This window comes from Ostrea edulis, chromosome 1 (genome assembly GCF_947568905.1).
Source record: "Ostrea edulis chromosome 1, xbOstEdul1.1, whole genome shotgun sequence".
In the NCBI taxonomy this organism is placed as follows: domain Eukaryota; kingdom Metazoa; phylum Mollusca; class Bivalvia; order Ostreida; family Ostreidae; genus Ostrea; species Ostrea edulis.
The window spans coordinates 67,445,495-67,464,514 of record NC_079164.1 but is presented as its reverse complement, the minus strand read 5'-3'; the positions used below and the strand labels follow the sequence as shown (position 1 = coordinate 67,464,514).

Below are 19,020 nucleotides of genomic sequence, written 5' to 3'. Positions count from 1 at the left end.
TTTTTCAAAAAACGATATTCCATATTGCTGAAAAAAATTACGGTTATAATGCGCTGGTGGTGGTAAACTTGAATTTTACAGATAATATGGCTGATTTCAGTATCTTAAGGAGAAAGAAACCACGTTTTTCATTTCGTGTCATGTATATTTCATTTTAGTTCGGTGTTTATTTTTAAAGCAAGGGAATTCCGAAATTCCCTCACCTAATAATAGTTTTCAGTTTCAGCTTGTTTTGCCCTTTTACTATAGATGTTCATTTTCAATACTTAGTTGTTTTCATCTTTTAAAGTCGTTCACAAAGCATCTTCATTGCATTGTTGCTTAAAAATTGTGTACAATTTTGGTAGTTTTACATTATTATCATAAACATTATCATTAAACGAAACGACAGTTACAGAAACTGTTAGGCCTAGTGACTGAAATGTACATGGCGTCTTCTTTCACTTTCCTTCAGCCATCTTGGGATGATAGTAACGATCGTTACTATTATTAGTTTTTAAAATACCAGTGACTTTGGGATATCGGAAAATATTCAGGCTTCACGCAAGTATTCTTGTATGGTACTGATATCATATCGAATAATTTTTGCTTTATATATTTTACAAAATTGTTACTACGCAGCTTTAGACTGTCAACATTCGAAATAACTCTTTTATTTACCCTAACTTTACGTACATTGGGAGCAAGTCCTTCTTTGATTTACAGTACATCGCAAATTCGTGCTGAATATTAGCATGGCCTGGTCAGGAAAAAAGGAATTCAAACTAAAAGATTTAAACTACAATATGACTTACCATAGCATGCAGCATTGCCGCCAGTTAAATCCGACACAGTAAATTATGTAAGCAATTTATAGATAGCGATCCACATGTTATCGATGAGACATGACGTCATCTGTTGTAAGACATTCATGACGCATTTTATGCTTCGATAGGCGGATCAAGTAACCCCATATGAAAATACTCGATATATCGTTGCGTTTTTTTTTAATTCACATATGATATCGTTGTACATGTCAAGAGTTTTTTTTTATTTTTTATTTTTATGTAACTTGTAAACAAAGACTGTGCGTTTTTTGGGGGGTGGGGGGGTTAAGTATTTATTGTGCATGTTTAATTCCGTTGATTTTCTATTTCATAGGCCTAGTTCTAAGGCCTATCAACGTATCAGTGTTCCATTGTCCAATGTAAAATTAGAAATGGAAAAGTAGCGTCGTCTTGGTTGTCAAGGAGGTGTGTCCCCATACCAAGTTACATTTATACAATATAAACAATTTTTTTTTCCAGCGTGTTCAACAAATCGAATTGCGTGTGTGGTGTGGTGTCCCAATCCCCCCCCCCCCCCCCCCCCCCCCCCCCAATTCAATTTCTTTAAGTTTGCAGTGGATAGGTCGCCACATGGACCCATCCAAGTCTACTGTAAGGATGTTTTAATATCTCGGTTTCAAATGCAACTAGTTCACACACACAAAAAAATATAGACAAAATTATTTGACGATTTGCATTTTAGTTGCTTCATACACGCTATACAACAGTACTGAATCTATAACATCGTGAGAGAGAGAGAGAGAGAGAGAGAGAGAGAGAGAGAGAGCATCAGTAATTGTATACAGGTACGGGAAGTTTAATCAAATCTTAAAATGTACAATATTCTTCTTATTAGTACATCTAATGTTTTGCACACTCGGTGCCGCCATATTTAATTACCTAATTATATATGCGTGTCAAAGGTCATAGGGGAAAAACGACGTAATCATGGACGCAGCCTTTTGACAAATCAACGATGTACTGCTCCCCCCCCCCCCCCCCCCCTAAGTTTTTAATGATTTATCGCTTATATTATGATACAATTTGTTTACATAATAGGTAAAGAGGACTAAAGGTTTACTTTAGCATATCTTTTATGGAAAAGTTCCTTTCTAGAATTTCTATGAGAAACTATTTATTGGCACTAAAGTTGCTTTTCATACCCATGTTTGAAGATTCCATTTCATAATAAAACAATCATTTTTACACTTAAAAATCTTAATTCTGATTTTGAAAATCACTTTAAGTCTACATAGTTAGTGAAAGTCAGGAATAATTCAGGGCTTTTCCAACCCCCTTCTCTCCGTACACTCGTTAAATAACCCCCCCCCCCCCCATCTCCTTACATTCGTCTAATACAAACCCTCCTTTCTTAGAATCGTCTAATACCCCACCCCTCTCCTTTTCCTTACACTTTTCTTATACACCCCTTTCTCCTTACACTCGTAAAGAGCTAGTCGGTGGTTTATATCAGACTGCTGAAAATGGATTGACCAACAGTTGGGTATTGGGTGGTGACCCACCACCTAAATTACCTGGTTTATAATTAGTATCCTTATTATTTGCAATAAAGTGTCTAGCTTAATATAATATATAGGCATATATATGTTATATACCTAAAAGTGAACTTTGAACTGGTCATTTGTCAAAGTTAGAGTTAAATTAAATAATTGGGTAGACATCTCGTTTTCATTTTTTTTAAATTGTCAGAAGCTTATAAGATTTTAAAATCATACAAATTAAATATATCTCTAACTCTGTCTCATGGGCAAGTAGAAGAAATTTATAATTGGGAAAAGAATATCGTGCGGATAGGAGCTCTAATATAAGCGCGACCGTCGTGCGAATAGTGAAAATTATTGGCACGACAGTCATGTTGATAGACACTTAAAAAAACCCAAACAACTCGTAAAACTTACTTCAATCTAAACTTCAAAATCCTTAATTGTGTGAGGGGTGACTTAATTCATAGGTTCAACTTCAAACTTAATTACTAGGCTACTCAGTACTGCATACTACGGAAGAGAGAGAGAAGAGGGGGGGGGGTAAGCCGATAAATCAAACCACTTTGTCATTCTAAAAGAAAAAAGACACATTGTCAATAAAATTATTGAACTGTTATCACTTCTCTATGCAATGTACTACTTCACTGGTTTAATTTTAGAGAGCTAATGACTGTGATTCGATAGAAAACATCGCAAGTGAAAGAAGCGAGTAGACATAAACAACATATACTCCGCCAGCTCAAATTAAACAAATGTGAATGAAACATTCTAATCTGCAACTCTTAGTGGTAACTTTAAAGTGTATTTTTTACGAATGTTATATTTTTATCATATTACATGCTTAAACAAACTATGTCTCACCAGTAAAATGTTGACAGCCATCGTCGTTCGCTGTTTCACATTGACAAAGGACCCGGATGTAAGATTTTTTTTTCCCTTTGACCTTTTGACCCAGCATGACGTTAGTCTTAGAGTGTGCAAAACATCTAACCATTCCACTTCATTCTGATATATTTAATTTCCCTTTTTTCCGTGTTAAATTATTCGGCTGGAGCGAGTTAGGACTGTCCCCCCCTTTTTTTAAACCGATGTTACGTGCCTAGCTATCTAACGCCCTCTCAGTCAAAAATAAAATAAATATATAATCTATATTACTACAACTTCATTGGATTTACTAGATTTTTTTTTACCACCGTAATACATGTTTATGCAAGCGGACAATCTAGACATTTTTAAAATTATTTTTTCCATCTTCGATAGCAAAATATATTCAGTCCACGAAGAACACAATGGACCCAAAACCCATGGCAAGCGAAGATGATATTTACCCCCGTTTTCGGGTGTTATAACTGACAAAAAAAAAATAGTATGTTTGTTTTACAACTTTCATTCAGAAGACGGGTAAGTTCGTGAGTCACTGAATAAACAAAAAATCGTCCGCATTCTTATTTCAATCGTTGTCAACTGTACACTTTTTGATATTTCTACATTACCTGTAAACATGTAGACATTATACATTAAAAGACATGTGGTGCAATAATATAAATGTCAATCTTTTAAAATAGTCGCACAAATAAACCAATGCTTTTACTTGTCATTTCTTTAATTAAAATTTAACAAAAGGAAAACAAATCGTTCACTAACCTGGTTCCCGAGGCCTTCAAGCACATCGGAAGGCCTCGGGAACCAGGCTGATCGTTCACACGCTATCTCCTCATATTTCCCACCTGACCAGTTTGACCTCACCACCTGGCCAGCTTGACCTCGCCAGGTGGCCACCTGGCCAGCTTGACCCCCGCTGACCCCTACCCTCCACTCCAAACTGCACTTCGTTGACCTCCCTATAAAACCTGCACTCAAAACTGCACTCATTTGAACTCCCTATCTAGCTATACTACTCCTCACTGCTCAATGGCCGTAAGCGCCGAGCATAGGCCCAAATTTGAAGCCATGCACCGGTCTTGGTGACGTCTCCATTTGAGTGAAAAATTCTCAAGAAAGACGTTAAGCAAGATACAAACCACATGCTAGCACTTTCGCTGAAAATGTCCATTTCAAAATCTGGAAATCGCATTTATATAGCCGTGAATAATGTTGTCGCATTTGTTAAAATTACAAAGGTCTGCTTTTATTCTGTCCATTTCTGTAGATCGTGAAGAAGAAGAAAAAACGCGACAAGCATCTAGCAGTTTCCGGATTTATATACCCTTCGAAATTGGTGTGTTACTAAAACGCGGAACGGAAAACGGAACGGAATTTAAGAATTAGAATGATTAATGTAGATAATATAACGCCAAAAATCGGGGAAAATGAAATCAACAATATGGATATTGTTTACAAGCGATAAAACAACTTTTGAAATTATGCATCAATGAATTGTTTCGAATAGCAAACTCCAACATGTAAACAATTCAAGTAAGTTATCAAATCAGTATGATAATTCTTTAAAGATAGATAGTGAAGGTACATTTTTTAAAATTAAATTACTATTATAAATTTACAATAATATATATCATTAAATGATATGAATATATACAATTACTCTAGTTTAAAGCAATACATGCTGTAACTGACGGTAAATATATTGAAAATTAAAAGAACAAATTTTGAACATATTTGTGATTAGAAACATACAACTTAATTCATAGAATCAGAGTGAATATGAAGCAATAAACACGTCAAATCAGCAGAAAATGTCGATTCTTGAATCATTGTCATCCTGTCAGTAATTCCTGCTCGCAATCTCCGATGTACATTAACTTCGGAGGTCACCAGTTCGGAAAAAGCGAAAGAGAGGCACTGAGCACGTGTCATATTTGTAAACAATTTAACATGCCAATTTTATAGAAAATTCACTATCAAAAGTTCATTTGCGTTGCGCACATATGCGTAATCATTACTTTCTTACACTTATAGTACTTCTTGCCATCCATGAAACGATGTAATATTTTAAACAAACGGAATGTGTAGTTACTCACGTCAGTTTCCATCTTTGTATATGACGTCGGTCTCAGCAACCCGATTATGTTCGGCAATCATCGTTCCCATTTCCGGATATACGACGCAATGACGATTTATACGAAACGCTCATTGTAGGTATGCTCTCAACAATATTCCCTAGTTTATTTTGCTGAATTTTCTTCAGATCTTGTGGATTATATCAGTTATACCGACAGAAGTTAATTGATGCATAATTGAGTAGTTGAAAAAATGCCGTCAGTTACAGTTTGTATTGCTTTAACCAAAAATATACAGTTGTCTCTCTTTTTATCGTCAATTAATATCAATTTCAATGGAAATTGATACGAATAGATATATATATGCAACTTGAAAATATAAACTCGTCTTTGAGATAGACGGTAAAACAATACCATTTGCTGTGGTCCTTTCACTGCATGGAATTTTAATTTTTGATAACAATTTTTCAATTATGTCCAATACAGTGGGGGGGGGGGGGGGGGGGGGGGGATTGTAAAGTGCTATGTAGTGGGGAGGTGTGGGGGGGGCAATATATCACAAATTTAAACATCGTGATAGAAAATATACAAGTTCCTAGTATTTTAACAGTTGTGATTTACAACCAGAATAAGCCCAAAAAATATATATTAACCTATGCGTCCATTTTCTGTGCATTACACTGTGATTCTCATAACGTCAACATCATGACGTTATATAGTTTTTCTGTTGAAAAACAACACAAAGTTTAAACGACTGTAAAACGAAAACAAGAAAAGATATAGTTATAAAATAAATTGTTCTATAACCTATAAATCCTAGAGCGTCAACTGTGAAAGTCTCTTTTATATTGGCGAAAGGGCCAATTTTAGTACTTTGTGGCTCTGTTTCTTTCATCGCCTAGCTGGGTAGCTCAGTAGGTTAACGTCTGTAGATCGTAGGTTTGAGCCCAGGAAGGGTTTTATTTTTTTCCCCAGATTATTTTTTAGTATAAACTGCATTTTTGACTCAATAAAGTAAATTTTCCATTTCAAAATATTATTATACAGATCTTCTTTTCATCCATATCAAATTTCTCTGGTGTAGCATACTTCCTTAAGAAAATATTACAATCAGTAGCTGATCCAGTTTTTGAAAGACGGGGCTGTGACCGAATTTTGTACCTCTTTCGTCCAAAGGGGTGGGTGGGGTTTGTTGAAGGGCCAAAAATGTCCAATTAAATAGGAGTTACAATCCTCGTTACCTGCCTTCTAAATCTTCCACTGACAGTTGATTAGCATGTAAACCGATATTTCAGTAAGTAAAGAAGAACACATCAAAATAACATTTTGGTTTTCCCGTATATCTGCAGTAAATGTAATGTATAGATGTGATGGGGGTTTTCGGTTATAACCTTAAAAGTGGAGGTCACGTTCCGCGTTGGCTTGATGAAGAACCCTCACCCTCACTGCTGCATCTGCAATGCTATGCATTGGTCAAAATGTGTGGCATTTCATTTAAAATTAGTCATGCGCAGATCTAGAAAGAGGGTTGGAGGGTCTGGAGCCCCCCACCCCACCCCACCCCTTCCCCCGAATTTGCAAGGCATTTATGAAAAAAATGAGTTATTCCATTTTTACTACAACTAACGAAAGAGTTACCGAACTAGAAAAGACTCAATCTACTCAGACTAAAACAATTGAAGTTAAAGATCGCTCCTACTCAAAGGCCATAAGCGCCGAGCATAGGCCTAAACTTTGCAGCCCTTCACCGGCAATGGTGACGTCTCCATATGAGTGAAATATTCTCGAGCGGGACGTTAAACAATAATTAATTAATCAATCGACCCATGAAACCTACGGAAGCCCATTTAGGACCTATCAAAAATATATTTCTAATTTGAAATAGCGAATTTCAGAATTCGTTATTTCGATTTTAATTCGTTATTTCAAACATGCCCTAGCTTGTCCCAGGTTTAAATCACAACTCTGATTACGTCAGCCTGCTTTTCTCTGAACTGGTCCCCTATTGTGACAGCTCCCAAGACCAGTTAACGTAAACCCGGGACAGGGGACATGTTGAAAATGGATTAAAAGCAAGTAAGTGTTGATTTCCTTGTGACAGTTTTGAGCATTACTGTTAAATGTTTGAAAACAACTTGTCTATTGCGTAAATCCAGGCACATATCCGAGTCGAAACGTCGGTCGAAGCATAAACCGTCACCGACTCCGGCATTTACACGTTTTCCAGAATCAAAATATGAATGCTTGCGAAGAGAAGTCGGTGAAGGCTATGCCTCTCGACTTCTCTAAAGAGAATAGCCGAGAGGTTAGAGCGTTCGCCCCGCATCGGCATGCGGAAGGCCCGGGGTTCGAATCCCGGCCGCGACAGACCTAAGGCCTTAAAACAGGGAGTGACAGTTCCATCGCCAAACGCTCGGCATCAGGTGTGAATGTCACGGGTCCTCGGAGATGACCTTAAAAACGAATGTCCCGTGTCACAGTAGGTGTGGCACGCTAAAGAACCCTCACTGCTCAATGTCCGTAAGCGCCGAGCATAGGCCTACATTTGAAGCTCTTCACCGGTCTTGGCATCGTCGGATACCCACGGCTGATCTCGTCTTCTACTCATCATGATGAGTAGAAGACGAGATCAGCCGTGGGTATCCGACGATGCGGTCTTGGTGACGTCTCCATATGAGTGAAAAATTCTCGAGCGAGACGTTAAGCAAGATACAATCAATCAATCAAATATTCTTAATGAATAATTAAATTAATGCGTGCTATACTTGAACTAAAGTGTGCTATAAAGGAATTAGAGATATCTATCTCGTCATAAATTGAGTACTTTCAATTAATTAAAAGAAAGTTTTAAAAGTGAAGTACAAGTGAAAGAGTTTAGTAATACACGTATATCCTACTCTTGAGTATTACACGTGTAAAGTTATAGTGCAACCTATTAAAAACCCAGAATGAAAAAAAAAATTAGAAGGAGTCTAGTTTCAATTTTACACTAAACACATAATTAAAACACTAGTTTGATTATTTAATGTATAACGACCATATTTCGTATCTAGTAAATGGGTGCTTTTTGTAATCATGGTATCGTTTTGAAGGGTTCATCAAATAAAAACAATCCACCATAGGAATTTTCAAAAGTTTGATTACTGCTTGATTTATTTCACCTAGAATTTTACACTGTTCAAAGTCTATGGAAAGAACATGTTTTATTCCACGGAATCTGCACTACTGAAGGTACAGACTGATATACTACAATCTTTAGACCAAAATGATGTCACTATACTTGTGATGCTGGATCTTTCCGCTGCATTTGACACTATTGAACACACTACCCTGTTGCACCGACTTGAACATCTGTTTGGAATAACAGGCAAATCACTAGGATGGATATCATCTTACCTCAGTGACCGTCACCAAACGGTCTGCATAGATGGTGCCAAGTCAAGGCCAATGAAAATGAATTTCAGTGTGCCGCAAGGATCAGTGCTGGGTCCCAAATTCTATACAATGTACACAAAACCAATTGGTTCCATCTGTAGATATCATGGACTTGATCACCATTTTTACGCTGATGACTCTCAGCTTTATCTGTCTTTTAAACCTAGGGGCATAGCTACACAGGCAGATACATTACATCGTATTGAGGTTTGTCTATATGACATCGTGTTTTGGATGCATGGCAATATGTTGAAACTCAACACGGATAAGACTGAGGTCATTGTGTTTGCATCTGATCGAAATGCAAACCTCATTAGAAACATTTCAGTGACAGTAGGTGACTCACAAATTAATCCTTCAACCTGCGTTCGAAATCATGGTTTCATGTTTGACTCCAAGATGGATATGGAGAAACAAGTTAACTCTGTCAGCAGATCTTGTTATGCACAGTTGCGGAAAATAGGTCACATCAGAAAATATTTATCAACAGAAGCAACTAAATCTCTTGTGAACTCTCGAATTACATCAAGGTTAGATTACTGTACCGCTATCCTGGTTGGTGTTCCAAAGAAAGTCCTGAGCAAGCTCCAACATATTCAGAACACTGCTGCACGTACATGTACCTCTCGTTACAACCATATCACTCCAATACTAAGAGAACTACACTGGTTACCTGTGCAGTATAGGACACAATATAAGATACTTACTTATACTTACAAAGCCTTACATGATGAGTGCCCAGCTTATATCAAACAATTACTAGAGGTATATAAGCCTACCCGAAATCTTAGGTCTATAAAACAATCAGTCACTTTAGTTATTCCAAAAAGTCGAACCTTAACATACGGAGATCGGTGTTTCAGAACAATAGCTCCAAAACTATGGAATGCCCTTCCAGAACATGTAAGGGACTGTAGAACACTGTGTGCATTCAAGAAGTCACTGAAAACACATTTTTTCCATCAAGTTTTCCAAGACTAGTTTCTATCATTTCAGTCATTCGTGTAGGTTAGATTCTGTGAAAACTAAAGACTGTGTGTCTTAGCTTTCGAGTACCATTTTCTGATGTTTTATAAAAAAAAAAAAAAAAATAGGAATTGTATGTTTTAATGTATTATACCTGAGACATTGTATGCTGTGTGTGCGTGTGTGTATTTCATTATTATTTTAATACGCCCTGAAACTAATGTTTATTCTTATCTAGCATATTTATGGTATCTTGTGTTTTCATGTTTTATATGTACAATGAGGATAGGTACAGCTTTTAATGTTTTGTTTATTTTCTATGTATTATGTGTATAACTTTCTCTTCTAAGGTATATATGTATTGTAAAGCACCTTTGAGCGTACATAGTGTATGAAAAGGGTGCTGGTATTCTTATTATAATTATTGAAATATTTTTAAAAGAAATTATATTTTTAGGCAAAGCTCTTGTTAACCCATAGCACAAATCTTTAGAATATTAGATTTTTCTTATTTTACGAAGGGCAGATAACTTGTAAAAAAGTCTAAAGTGCAAAAAGGTCAGCTAACAGCTTCTAATCATCACTTTCATCATCATTTAACAATAAATATTTATTTTGATTTACATCATTCAAAATAGTTCATCATCCTTTGTTATGTATACATTGAATACATTAAAAGGACATTTATACGATGATAGACGATTAATCTGATAGTGAATAGATTTTCAACATAGGTCGTAACTATCCCTCTGATCTATCCTCCATTATCCTAGATTTTCCTAAAGTAATACTAAATGACCAGGCATAAAGTCGATTTTCCGGAGGAGGGACAATATAATATTGAGTGTTTCTACTCTACAACACCGACCCAACCCGGGCTTAGATATCGATTCTCAACGATGCCGAACAGAATGCAGAAAAGCAGATCTATGTGTCCCTGTGTTGGAAAGCACTTTAGGTAGACTTAGCTTTATAGGTAGGTAGAAAAAGCAAATTATGTATCAATATATATACTACATACATTAGGAGTAGGTTTAGTCTATTTTAAAAAAGTTATATGATTATCATACAAACAACGTCACTATCAGCCGCGTCACTATGGCGGCGATTGCATGCAGAAACGTCATGACATTGTGACGTCATAATCGTTTCTACGGAAGTGAAAACAGATTCACAAGCGCTCTACGTGTGAATTTTTTGAGTTGACACAATTGTTTTCTATATTGTTTTCCAATCAGAGAACATGAAAATAGGCGACAGGGAACAAGCGGTATTGTATGGTGACCAGGAGCACGAGGCTTCAGTGCCGGAGTTCAAAGATGGAAGAGAGTACATTGAGTGGCTGGATCGACAGCTTCCTTACCTAGAGGTACGGTCGGATACATAATGTTTTAACGTGCCTCGAATAAACCTAGATCTATAGATACTTTCATAATTAATAATTTAACAATGCCGCGTGCTCCCTGTAAAAACAGACACACCGGTATATACATAAAGAAATATTCAACTATCATAATTTTCCCATTATTTGTTAGGTGAGTTTCTATATCTATAGTCATTGGTTGCTATACATATTCTTTGAGTTGACACAATTGTTTTTTATATTGTTTTCCAATTGTTTTACGGCCTGACTTGTAAATCTACAAAACAAATTCGGTAGAAAACATCATAAAGTTTTTTGGTTCTTTTAACTGTTGATCGAGAAGTCAAACGTAAACATAGGTAGTTAGGACCTATATTGCTCTTTCACCAAACGCTCAGCATTTTGATGCGAGAATCTCGGGTCTTTCGGGTATGACCTTATAAACGGAGGTCTAGTGTCGGCGGCAAGCGTTCAGTACGTTAAAAAACTCTCACAGTTAAGACCGCAGGCGATAAGCAATAGGTCTAAACTTGCGGTATTTTAGTGAAAAATTCTCGATGGGACGTAAAACAAACAGAGAAGCAACCAACCAACTATTGAACCAATGAAAACAGATTTTGGAATTGCAGATGTATGTGTATCATTTCAGACATTTGAACCCGATGATAGAGTCCACTACTATTTCTTTCGAAGTTGGAGCAAAGAGATATATCACCCTGGATTGGAATCTTTAAATGCAAGTTGTTTGTTTTTTTAAATTATGAAATATACTTGAATCAAAATCCAGAGAAACATTCATTTATCATAAATAACACGTATAGAGAAATATTCATTGATGCTTTACTAGCTTTAAAAACACAATTGACCTATTTTTTAAAAGTACAGCCTCATCAGCAGATTCTTTTACACATTTCAAATAGTGAAATACTCTTTTTATTGGATAGGTGAACAATTTTAAATTGATAAAGTGTGTGCGTGCAGTTGTAATTTGTGAAATAATTTTGCAGGAAAAAATGGAGGAAGATGTAGATCTAGAAGATGAATGCATAGAAGAAACAATGAATAAAGATGAAAAATTCTGGGAAGAGGGTACCAAGCCAGAATTCAAAGATGGAAGAGAACTTGTCCAGTGGCTTGGAAGAAAACTGCGGTATCTGGAGGTACACAGAAATGACATCTCATATGTTTTGCAAGTTTCACAAATATATAGTTCATGTATATCAGTTGAGAGTACACCTTATTCCAACATTGCATTTACTTAATATTAACTATGACTTGATTTTAAAATTGAAATTTCAGCCATTTGCCCCAGATGATGCAGTGCATTACTACTTCAGTAGAGAATGGAGTAGGGTTCAATTTCAACCCCAATTAGATCTGGTTGTAAGTGACATTACGCTAACATCCATAATGCATTGTACATGAGGGTATGAACTACGATGGTTCACACCAACATACTTTATAAGAATAACGCCCGTGTATAAAGCCTTGCAGTTCATACATTCAAGTATTTTCAAAACTGAAATTTCTTGATACTTACATTCTTATTTCATTTCTGTGGGAATTCCCAGTCGTTAAAATAGATATACTATATTTATGAAGATTAATATTGTTCACAACTTGCAGCGTATTCATGAGGAAATGGTTATCACTACAATTGATAAGATGAAATGTAAGTTAATACTTCGTTTTGAATTTCAGGAGGAATGCATGGAAGAGACCATTGTGAAAAAGAGCATTAACGAGGAAGAAATGGAAGAGATCGTTAAAGACAAAGAAAATATCAGTAAAAAGGAGGGCAAGGAAGGGACCAGTAAAGAGGATTGCATGGAAGGGACATTTAATGTAGAAGGCATAAAAGAGACGGAAGGCGTGGTCATTAAGAAGGAAGACATAAAGGAGACTATTGAAGAGAGTCAGAGAATAACACAGTATGACCACGTGGATGGAGAAAATGACGAGGAGGTAAATATCTTGTGTTTATTCATCTTGATTTTGTAGACACACAATGAATTTCTTTTCTATAACGTTTCTGTCTATTTCAGGAAAATGAAAACCCTTACATTAGACTGATGACAAGTCCTTTAATTCTGGAAGGACTTTTATTAAAGGTAAAAATTGCCGACAAAATGTATACCATGTAATTCGGAATAAATTGTGCCATTATCTTTGCACATTATGCCTTTAATACTTTTCTATTCCAAACTTGCATTATAGAATCAAGAAGACAACACCAAAAAAAGCAGCAAAGAAAGTAAAATCCCGAGAGACGAGGTTGGAACATTGAGTAATTTTCTGTCAACCGATAAGAAGGTAAAGTACTGTTTAATGAATGATAATTACATCTTATATGAATAACCAGATGGTCTACAATAGTCTAACCAAATCCTCCCTCCTCCCCCTCCTCCCCCACGATTTTGGTTTTATTCTGAAAGTCTACAAATATACAGTTTTCTGGCATTTATTTTGAAATTCTACATTTTTCTTTGTTTTCAGCAGAACAGTTCCAATCTTTTAAAACGGTGGTCTTGGCTTAACCCATTTACTCCTAAGAATGTGAGTACATATTTGTATCTATTAAATTATGCTAAATTTATTTACTTTCATGATATTCGTATGTACATGAAATGTGTGTAAAATAAATCAAATGTTAAAAATGTATATAACCTTTAACAAATTAACCCAGAAAATATGAAACATTTTACAGAATATAGGATATTATTTTTATGAAAATATCAATCTATTTGTTTATCATTCGTCATTTTAGAAGAAAAGAAAGGAACAGAAGAACCAGGAGAAAAAGACAAAGAAAGAGAGACGAGCCATGTTGTTATTTTTCCGATTGTTTGGGAGATAACTAGGAAATCTCTTATGCAATTTCCACAAAACGAACGGCGAAATATGATGTTAATTATGTATCTTAGAGTAAAAAGTTGTTTTAAATGTTTGAAGTAATTAATGCATAATAAACGAACTCAAAATGAATTTTGTAGATTAATTGCTACATGTCTCGATATGAGATTTCTCATCGGAGGGGATATCTATAAAGTAAGAATATGATTCCGCATGTCAAGCTTTCAAATAAAGAGGGGTCCGTAAACCAATGAATGAAGACAACTGCTTATGGGATTCTAGTATTAATCACAACTGCAGTGAGTGTGATGACCCTGCAGATCCTCTTGGAATTCTCAGCTCTTTTGAACAAAGCGCAGCAATCATTACAAATCTTTGTTAAAAGTTGCTCCAGTCGGTTGTGAACATGCCCGTTTATTGAATGGATTGTCACAGGCAGAATGAAAACTGTAGTGCGCATATGCATATTCGCTGAAGGTTGCATGATGACATTTTTAATTAATCCAACTGCTTTTGTGAATATGCTGTTCGAGTATCAATGTCATAATCGGAAAGTTTGGAGAAATGAGATTTTGCAAAGTTTCTATAGACTGGAATAATGACAATAACTCCTAATGTTATGCAGGATTTACACATTGAACTACATCTGTTCACCTGCCTCTTTGCCTCCCTAACAAGATTCAAGTTGTATATTAGGGAGAAGTACGCAATCAGTGTAGCCATAGTAGCTGGCATCACTTGTGTCAGGAACACAGTCCAATATTGTATGTTGTGGAGTGGCTCTTATCTATATTCCAACCATTTTTGCGTTGGCTATATGGCGTCACGACGTCATTGCGATTATTATGACGTTATAAACTGACGTTTTTCAATCAATGAATGTTTACTAAAATTGACAACTTTGAAAACAAAGCTGAGAAATGTTGGCCATAAACTCAAATATATAAAGCATAAACCAATTTGCATTTATTGAATAGTTTGTACTTCAGTCGGCCTAGATCGGCCCGGTGGCACTCAACGTAGTTTGCAAATCGACCCAAATCGGCCCTGTGGCACATAAGTGATTAAGTAACTACACTTCAAATATGATATTAGGCTGATTTAATCATAAAAGTTGAAATAAATTGAAAGTAATGTAAATAGAAAAATAGATCCGCTACAAAATTAATCATTAAGGCCTATAGCACAAATTTTTAGAATATTAAATTTTTCTTATTTTTACGAAGGTCAGATAACTCTTCAAAAAAGTATAAAATGCAATAAGGTCAGCTAGCAGCTTCTAATCACCACTTTCGTCCTTATTTATCAATAAACATTTATTCTAATTTAAATCATTCAAAATAGTTCATTATCCATTGTTATGTATACATTGAATACATTAAAAGGACATTTATACGATGATATACGATTAATCTGATAGTGAATAGAGAATAACTTTTGAATTTTCAACATAGGTCGTAAATATCTCTCTGGATCCTCCATTATCCTAGATTTTCCTAAAGTAATACTAAATGACCAAGCATAAAGTCGATTTTCCGGAGGAGGGTTCTACTCTACAACACCAACCCAACAGAATGCAGAGAAGCATATTTAATATGTGTTCCTGCGTTGGAAAGCACTTTAGGTAGACTTATAGCTTAGGTGGATACAAAGAGCAAATTGTGTATAAATATAGGTTATTTGTTACATGCTGTACATTAGGACTAGTCTATTCCAAACAACGTCACTGTCAGCTGCGTCACTATGACGGCGATTGCATGCAGAAACGTCATGACATTATGACGTCATAATCGTTTCTACGGATCCGTGAAAAAAGATTCACAAGCGCCACTACATATTCCTTTGAGTTGACACAGTTGTTTTCTATAATTGTTTTCCAATCAGAGAACATGAAAATAGGCGACAGGGAACCAACGGTATTGTATGGTGACCAAGAGCACGAGGCTTCAGTGCCGGAGTTCAAAGATGGAAGAGAATACATGGAGTGGCTGGATCGACAGCTTCCTTACCTAGAGGTATGGTCGGATACATAATTTGTTTAAAGCCCAATGTAACGTGCCTTGAAGAGAAATATATATACTTTCATTATTAATAATTTAATAATGCCGCTTGCTCCCTGCCGCCTCCTTGTAAAAACAGACACACCGGTATATACATAAAGAAACATTTGTTAGGTGTGTTTGTAGTAGTTACCCCATATAATATTGTGGGTTATGTACAGATAACCCACAAAAGAAAGAACGCCAAACTATGGTACAACTATCTCTATGGTTAATGGTTCCTCTACATATTCTTCGAGTTGACACAATTGTTTTCTATATGTTTTCCAATTGTTTTACAGCCTGACTTGTAAATCTACAAAACAAATTCGGAACGTATACAATTAAAATGAAAACATCGTAAAGTTTTTTGGTTCTTTTTACCTAAAACGTTTACATAGGTAGTTGGGGCCTATATTGCCCTTTCACCAAACACTCAGCATATAGATGCGAGAATCTTGGGTCTTTTGGGTATGACCTTAGAAGCGGAGGTCTAGTGTCGGCAACAAGCGTTCAGTACGTTAAAGAACTCTCACTGCTAAGACCGCAGGCGCTAAGCAATAGGTCTAAACTTGCGGTATTTTAGTGAAAAATTCTCGATGGGACGTAAAACAAACAGACAAGCAACCAACCAACTACTAGTATTAAGGCAATGAAAATATAAATTTTGGAATTGCAGATGTACATGTGTGTGTATCATTTCAGACATTTGAACCCGATGATAGAGTCCACTACTATTTTTTTCGAAGTTGGAGCAAAGAGATATATTACCCAGGATTGGAATCTTTAATTGCAAGTTTTTTTGGTTTTTTTTTTCATTCTAATTTTGAAATATATTTGCATCAAAATCCAGAGAAACATTCATTTATCATAATTAACACGTATAGAGAAATATTCATTGATGCTTTAACAACTGACTTATTTTGCCACTTTTTTCCTAATAAAACTCAACCCTTCTCCCACTTAACGTAGTTCTTGCCTGTTTTACACATTTCAAATGGTGAAATACTCTTTTTATTGGATAGGCGAACAATTTTAAATTGATAAAGTGTCTGCGTGCAGTTGTAATTTGTATAATAATTTTACAGGAAAAGGTGGAGGAAGATGTAGATTTAGAAGATGAATGCATAGAAGAAACAATGAATAAAGATGAACAATTCTGGGAAGAGGGTACGAAGCCAGAATTCAAAGATGGAAAAGAACTTGTCCAGTGGCTTGGAAGAAAACTGCGGTATCTGGAGGTACACAGAAATGACATCTCATATGTTCTGCAAGTTTCACAAATATATAGTTCATGTATATCAGTTGAGAGTATACCTTATTCCAACATTGCATTTACTTAATATCAACTATGACTTGATTTTAAAATTGAAATTTCAGCCATTTGCCCCAGATGATGCAGTGCATTACTACTTCAGTAGAGAATGGAGTAGGGTTCAATTTCAACCCAAATTAGATCTCCTGGTTGTAAGTTACATTACAAATTTTTATATCAGTGTAATATGTTATATCTCTTTTTAAAAATTATCAGAATTTTATTATTTAAATTTTGAAAATACATGAGGGTATGAATTGCGACGCTTCACGCCAGCCTACTTCATGAAGAGTTAACATACTCCGCCATGCATACTGTTTATGAAACGCTAACATCCACAAAACATTGTACATGAGGGTATGAACTGCGATTGTTCACACCGACATACTATATAAGAATAATGCCCGCGTATATAAAGCCTCGCAGCTCATACAATTAAGTACATGTATTTTCAAAACTGAAGTTTATTGATATTTACATTCTTATTTCATTTCTGTCGTAATTCCCAGTCGTTAAAATAGATATACTATATTTATCAAGATTTATATTGTTTACAACTTGCAGAGCATTCATGAGGAAATGGTTATCACTACAATTGATAAGATGAAATGTAAGTTAATACTTCGTTTTGAATTTCAGGAGGAATGCATGGAAGAGACCATTGTGGAAGAGAGCATTAACGAGGAAGAAACGGAAGAGATCGCTAAAGACAAAGAAGATATCAGTAAAAAGGAGGGCAAGGAAGGGACCAGTAAAGAGGATTGCATGGAAGGGATATTTAATGTAGAAGGCATAGAAGAGACGGAAGGCGTGGTCATTAAGAAGGAAGACATAAAGGAGACTATTCAAGAAACTCAGAGAATAACACAGTATGACCACGTGGATGGAGAAAATGAAGAGGAGGTAAATATCTTGTGTTTATTCATCTTGATTTTGTGGACACACAATGAATTTCTTTTCTATAACGTTTCTGTCTATTTCAGGAAAATGAAAACCCTTACATTAGACTGATGACAAGTCCTTTAATTCTGGAAGGACTTTTATTAAAGGTAAAAATTGCCGACAAAATGTATACCATGTAATTCGAAATAAATTGTGCCATTATCTTTGCACATTATGCCTTTAATACTTTTCTATTCCAAACTTGCATTACAGAATCAAGAAGACAACACCAAAAAAAGCAGCAAAGAAAGTAAAATGCCGAGAGACGACGTTGGAACATTGAGCAAATTTCTGTCTGCCGATAAGAAGGTAAAGTACTGTATACTGAATGATAATTACATCTTATACGAATTAATAACTAGCTGGTCTACAATAGTCTAACACCCCCCCCCCCCCGATTCTGGTTTTATTTTGAAAGTCTACAACTATACAGTTTTCTGGCATTTATTTTGAAAGTCTACATTTTTCTTTGTTTTCAGCAGAACAGTTCCAATCTTTTAAAACGGTGGTCTTGGCTTAACCCATTTACTCCTAAGAATGTGAGTACATATTTGTATCTATTAAATTATGCTAAATTTATTTACTTTCATGTTATTCGTATGTACATGAAATGTGTGTAAAATAAATCAAATGTTAAAAATGTATATAACCTTTACCAAATTAACCCAGTAAAATGAAACATTTTACAGAATATTTGATATTATTTTTATGAGAATATCGATCTATTTGTTTATCATTCGTCATTTTAGAAGAAAGGAAAGGAACAGAAAAACCAGGAGAAAAAAGCAAAGAAAGAGAGACGAGTCATGTTGTTATTTTTTCAATTGTTTGGGAGATAA

The 19,020-nt window shown here is 35.5% G+C and overlaps 2 protein-coding genes across 4 annotated transcripts; both read left to right on the top strand.

Annotated features, from left to right (window-relative positions):
- Window positions 1-11,907: 11,907 nt before the first annotated feature.
- Window positions 11,908-14,005, top strand: LOC130046340 (uncharacterized). 3 transcript variants are annotated; one of them, XM_056157524.1, is made up of 7 exons: window positions 11,908-12,192; window positions 12,332-12,415; window positions 12,734-12,997; window positions 13,078-13,143; window positions 13,250-13,345; window positions 13,529-13,588; window positions 13,800-14,005. In XM_056157524.1, exons 1-7 carry the CDS (start codon window positions 12,046-12,048, stop codon window positions 13,887-13,889), a joined length of 807 nt encoding a protein of 268 aa, XP_056013499.1. In that variant the 5' UTR covers window positions 11,908-12,045; the 3' UTR covers window positions 13,890-14,005. The 3 variants fall into 3 exon arrangements, with proteins under 3 accessions (XP_056013499.1, XP_056013496.1, XP_056013493.1); XM_056157521.1 differs by having other exon boundaries at window positions 12,110-12,415; window positions 13,532-13,588; XM_056157518.1 differs by having other exon boundaries at window positions 12,110-12,415.
- A 3,645-nt stretch (window positions 14,006-17,650) lies between these two features.
- Window positions 17,651-19,020, top strand: LOC130048058 (nucleolar protein 58-like). Its single transcript, XM_056144133.1, has 4 exons — window positions 17,651-18,142; window positions 18,223-18,288; window positions 18,395-18,490; window positions 18,931-19,020. Exons 1-4 carry the CDS (start codon window positions 17,819-17,821, stop codon window positions 19,018-19,020), a joined length of 576 nt encoding a protein of 191 aa, XP_056000108.1. The 5' UTR covers window positions 17,651-17,818.

Bases quoted from the DNA above. Each gene is read 5' to 3' on its own strand.
- LOC130046340 (XM_056157518.1), top strand. From the start codon at position 12,143: ATGGAAGAGAACTTGTCCAGTGGCTTGGAAGAAAACTGCGGTATCTGG. The intron at 12,998-13,077 runs GTAAATATCTTG...TGTCTATTTCAG, and splicing joins ATGGAGAAAATGACGAGGAG to GAAAATGAAAACCCTTACAT. The intron at 13,144-13,249 runs GTAAAAATTGCC...CTTGCATTATAG, and splicing joins TGGAAGGACTTTTATTAAAG to AATCAAGAAGACAACACCAA.
- LOC130048058 (XM_056144133.1), top strand. From the start codon at position 17,819: ATGGTTATCACTACAATTGATAAGATGAAATGTAAGTTAATACTTCGT. The intron at 18,143-18,222 runs GTAAATATCTTG...TGTCTATTTCAG, and splicing joins ATGGAGAAAATGAAGAGGAG to GAAAATGAAAACCCTTACAT. The intron at 18,289-18,394 runs GTAAAAATTGCC...CTTGCATTACAG, and splicing joins TGGAAGGACTTTTATTAAAG to AATCAAGAAGACAACACCAA.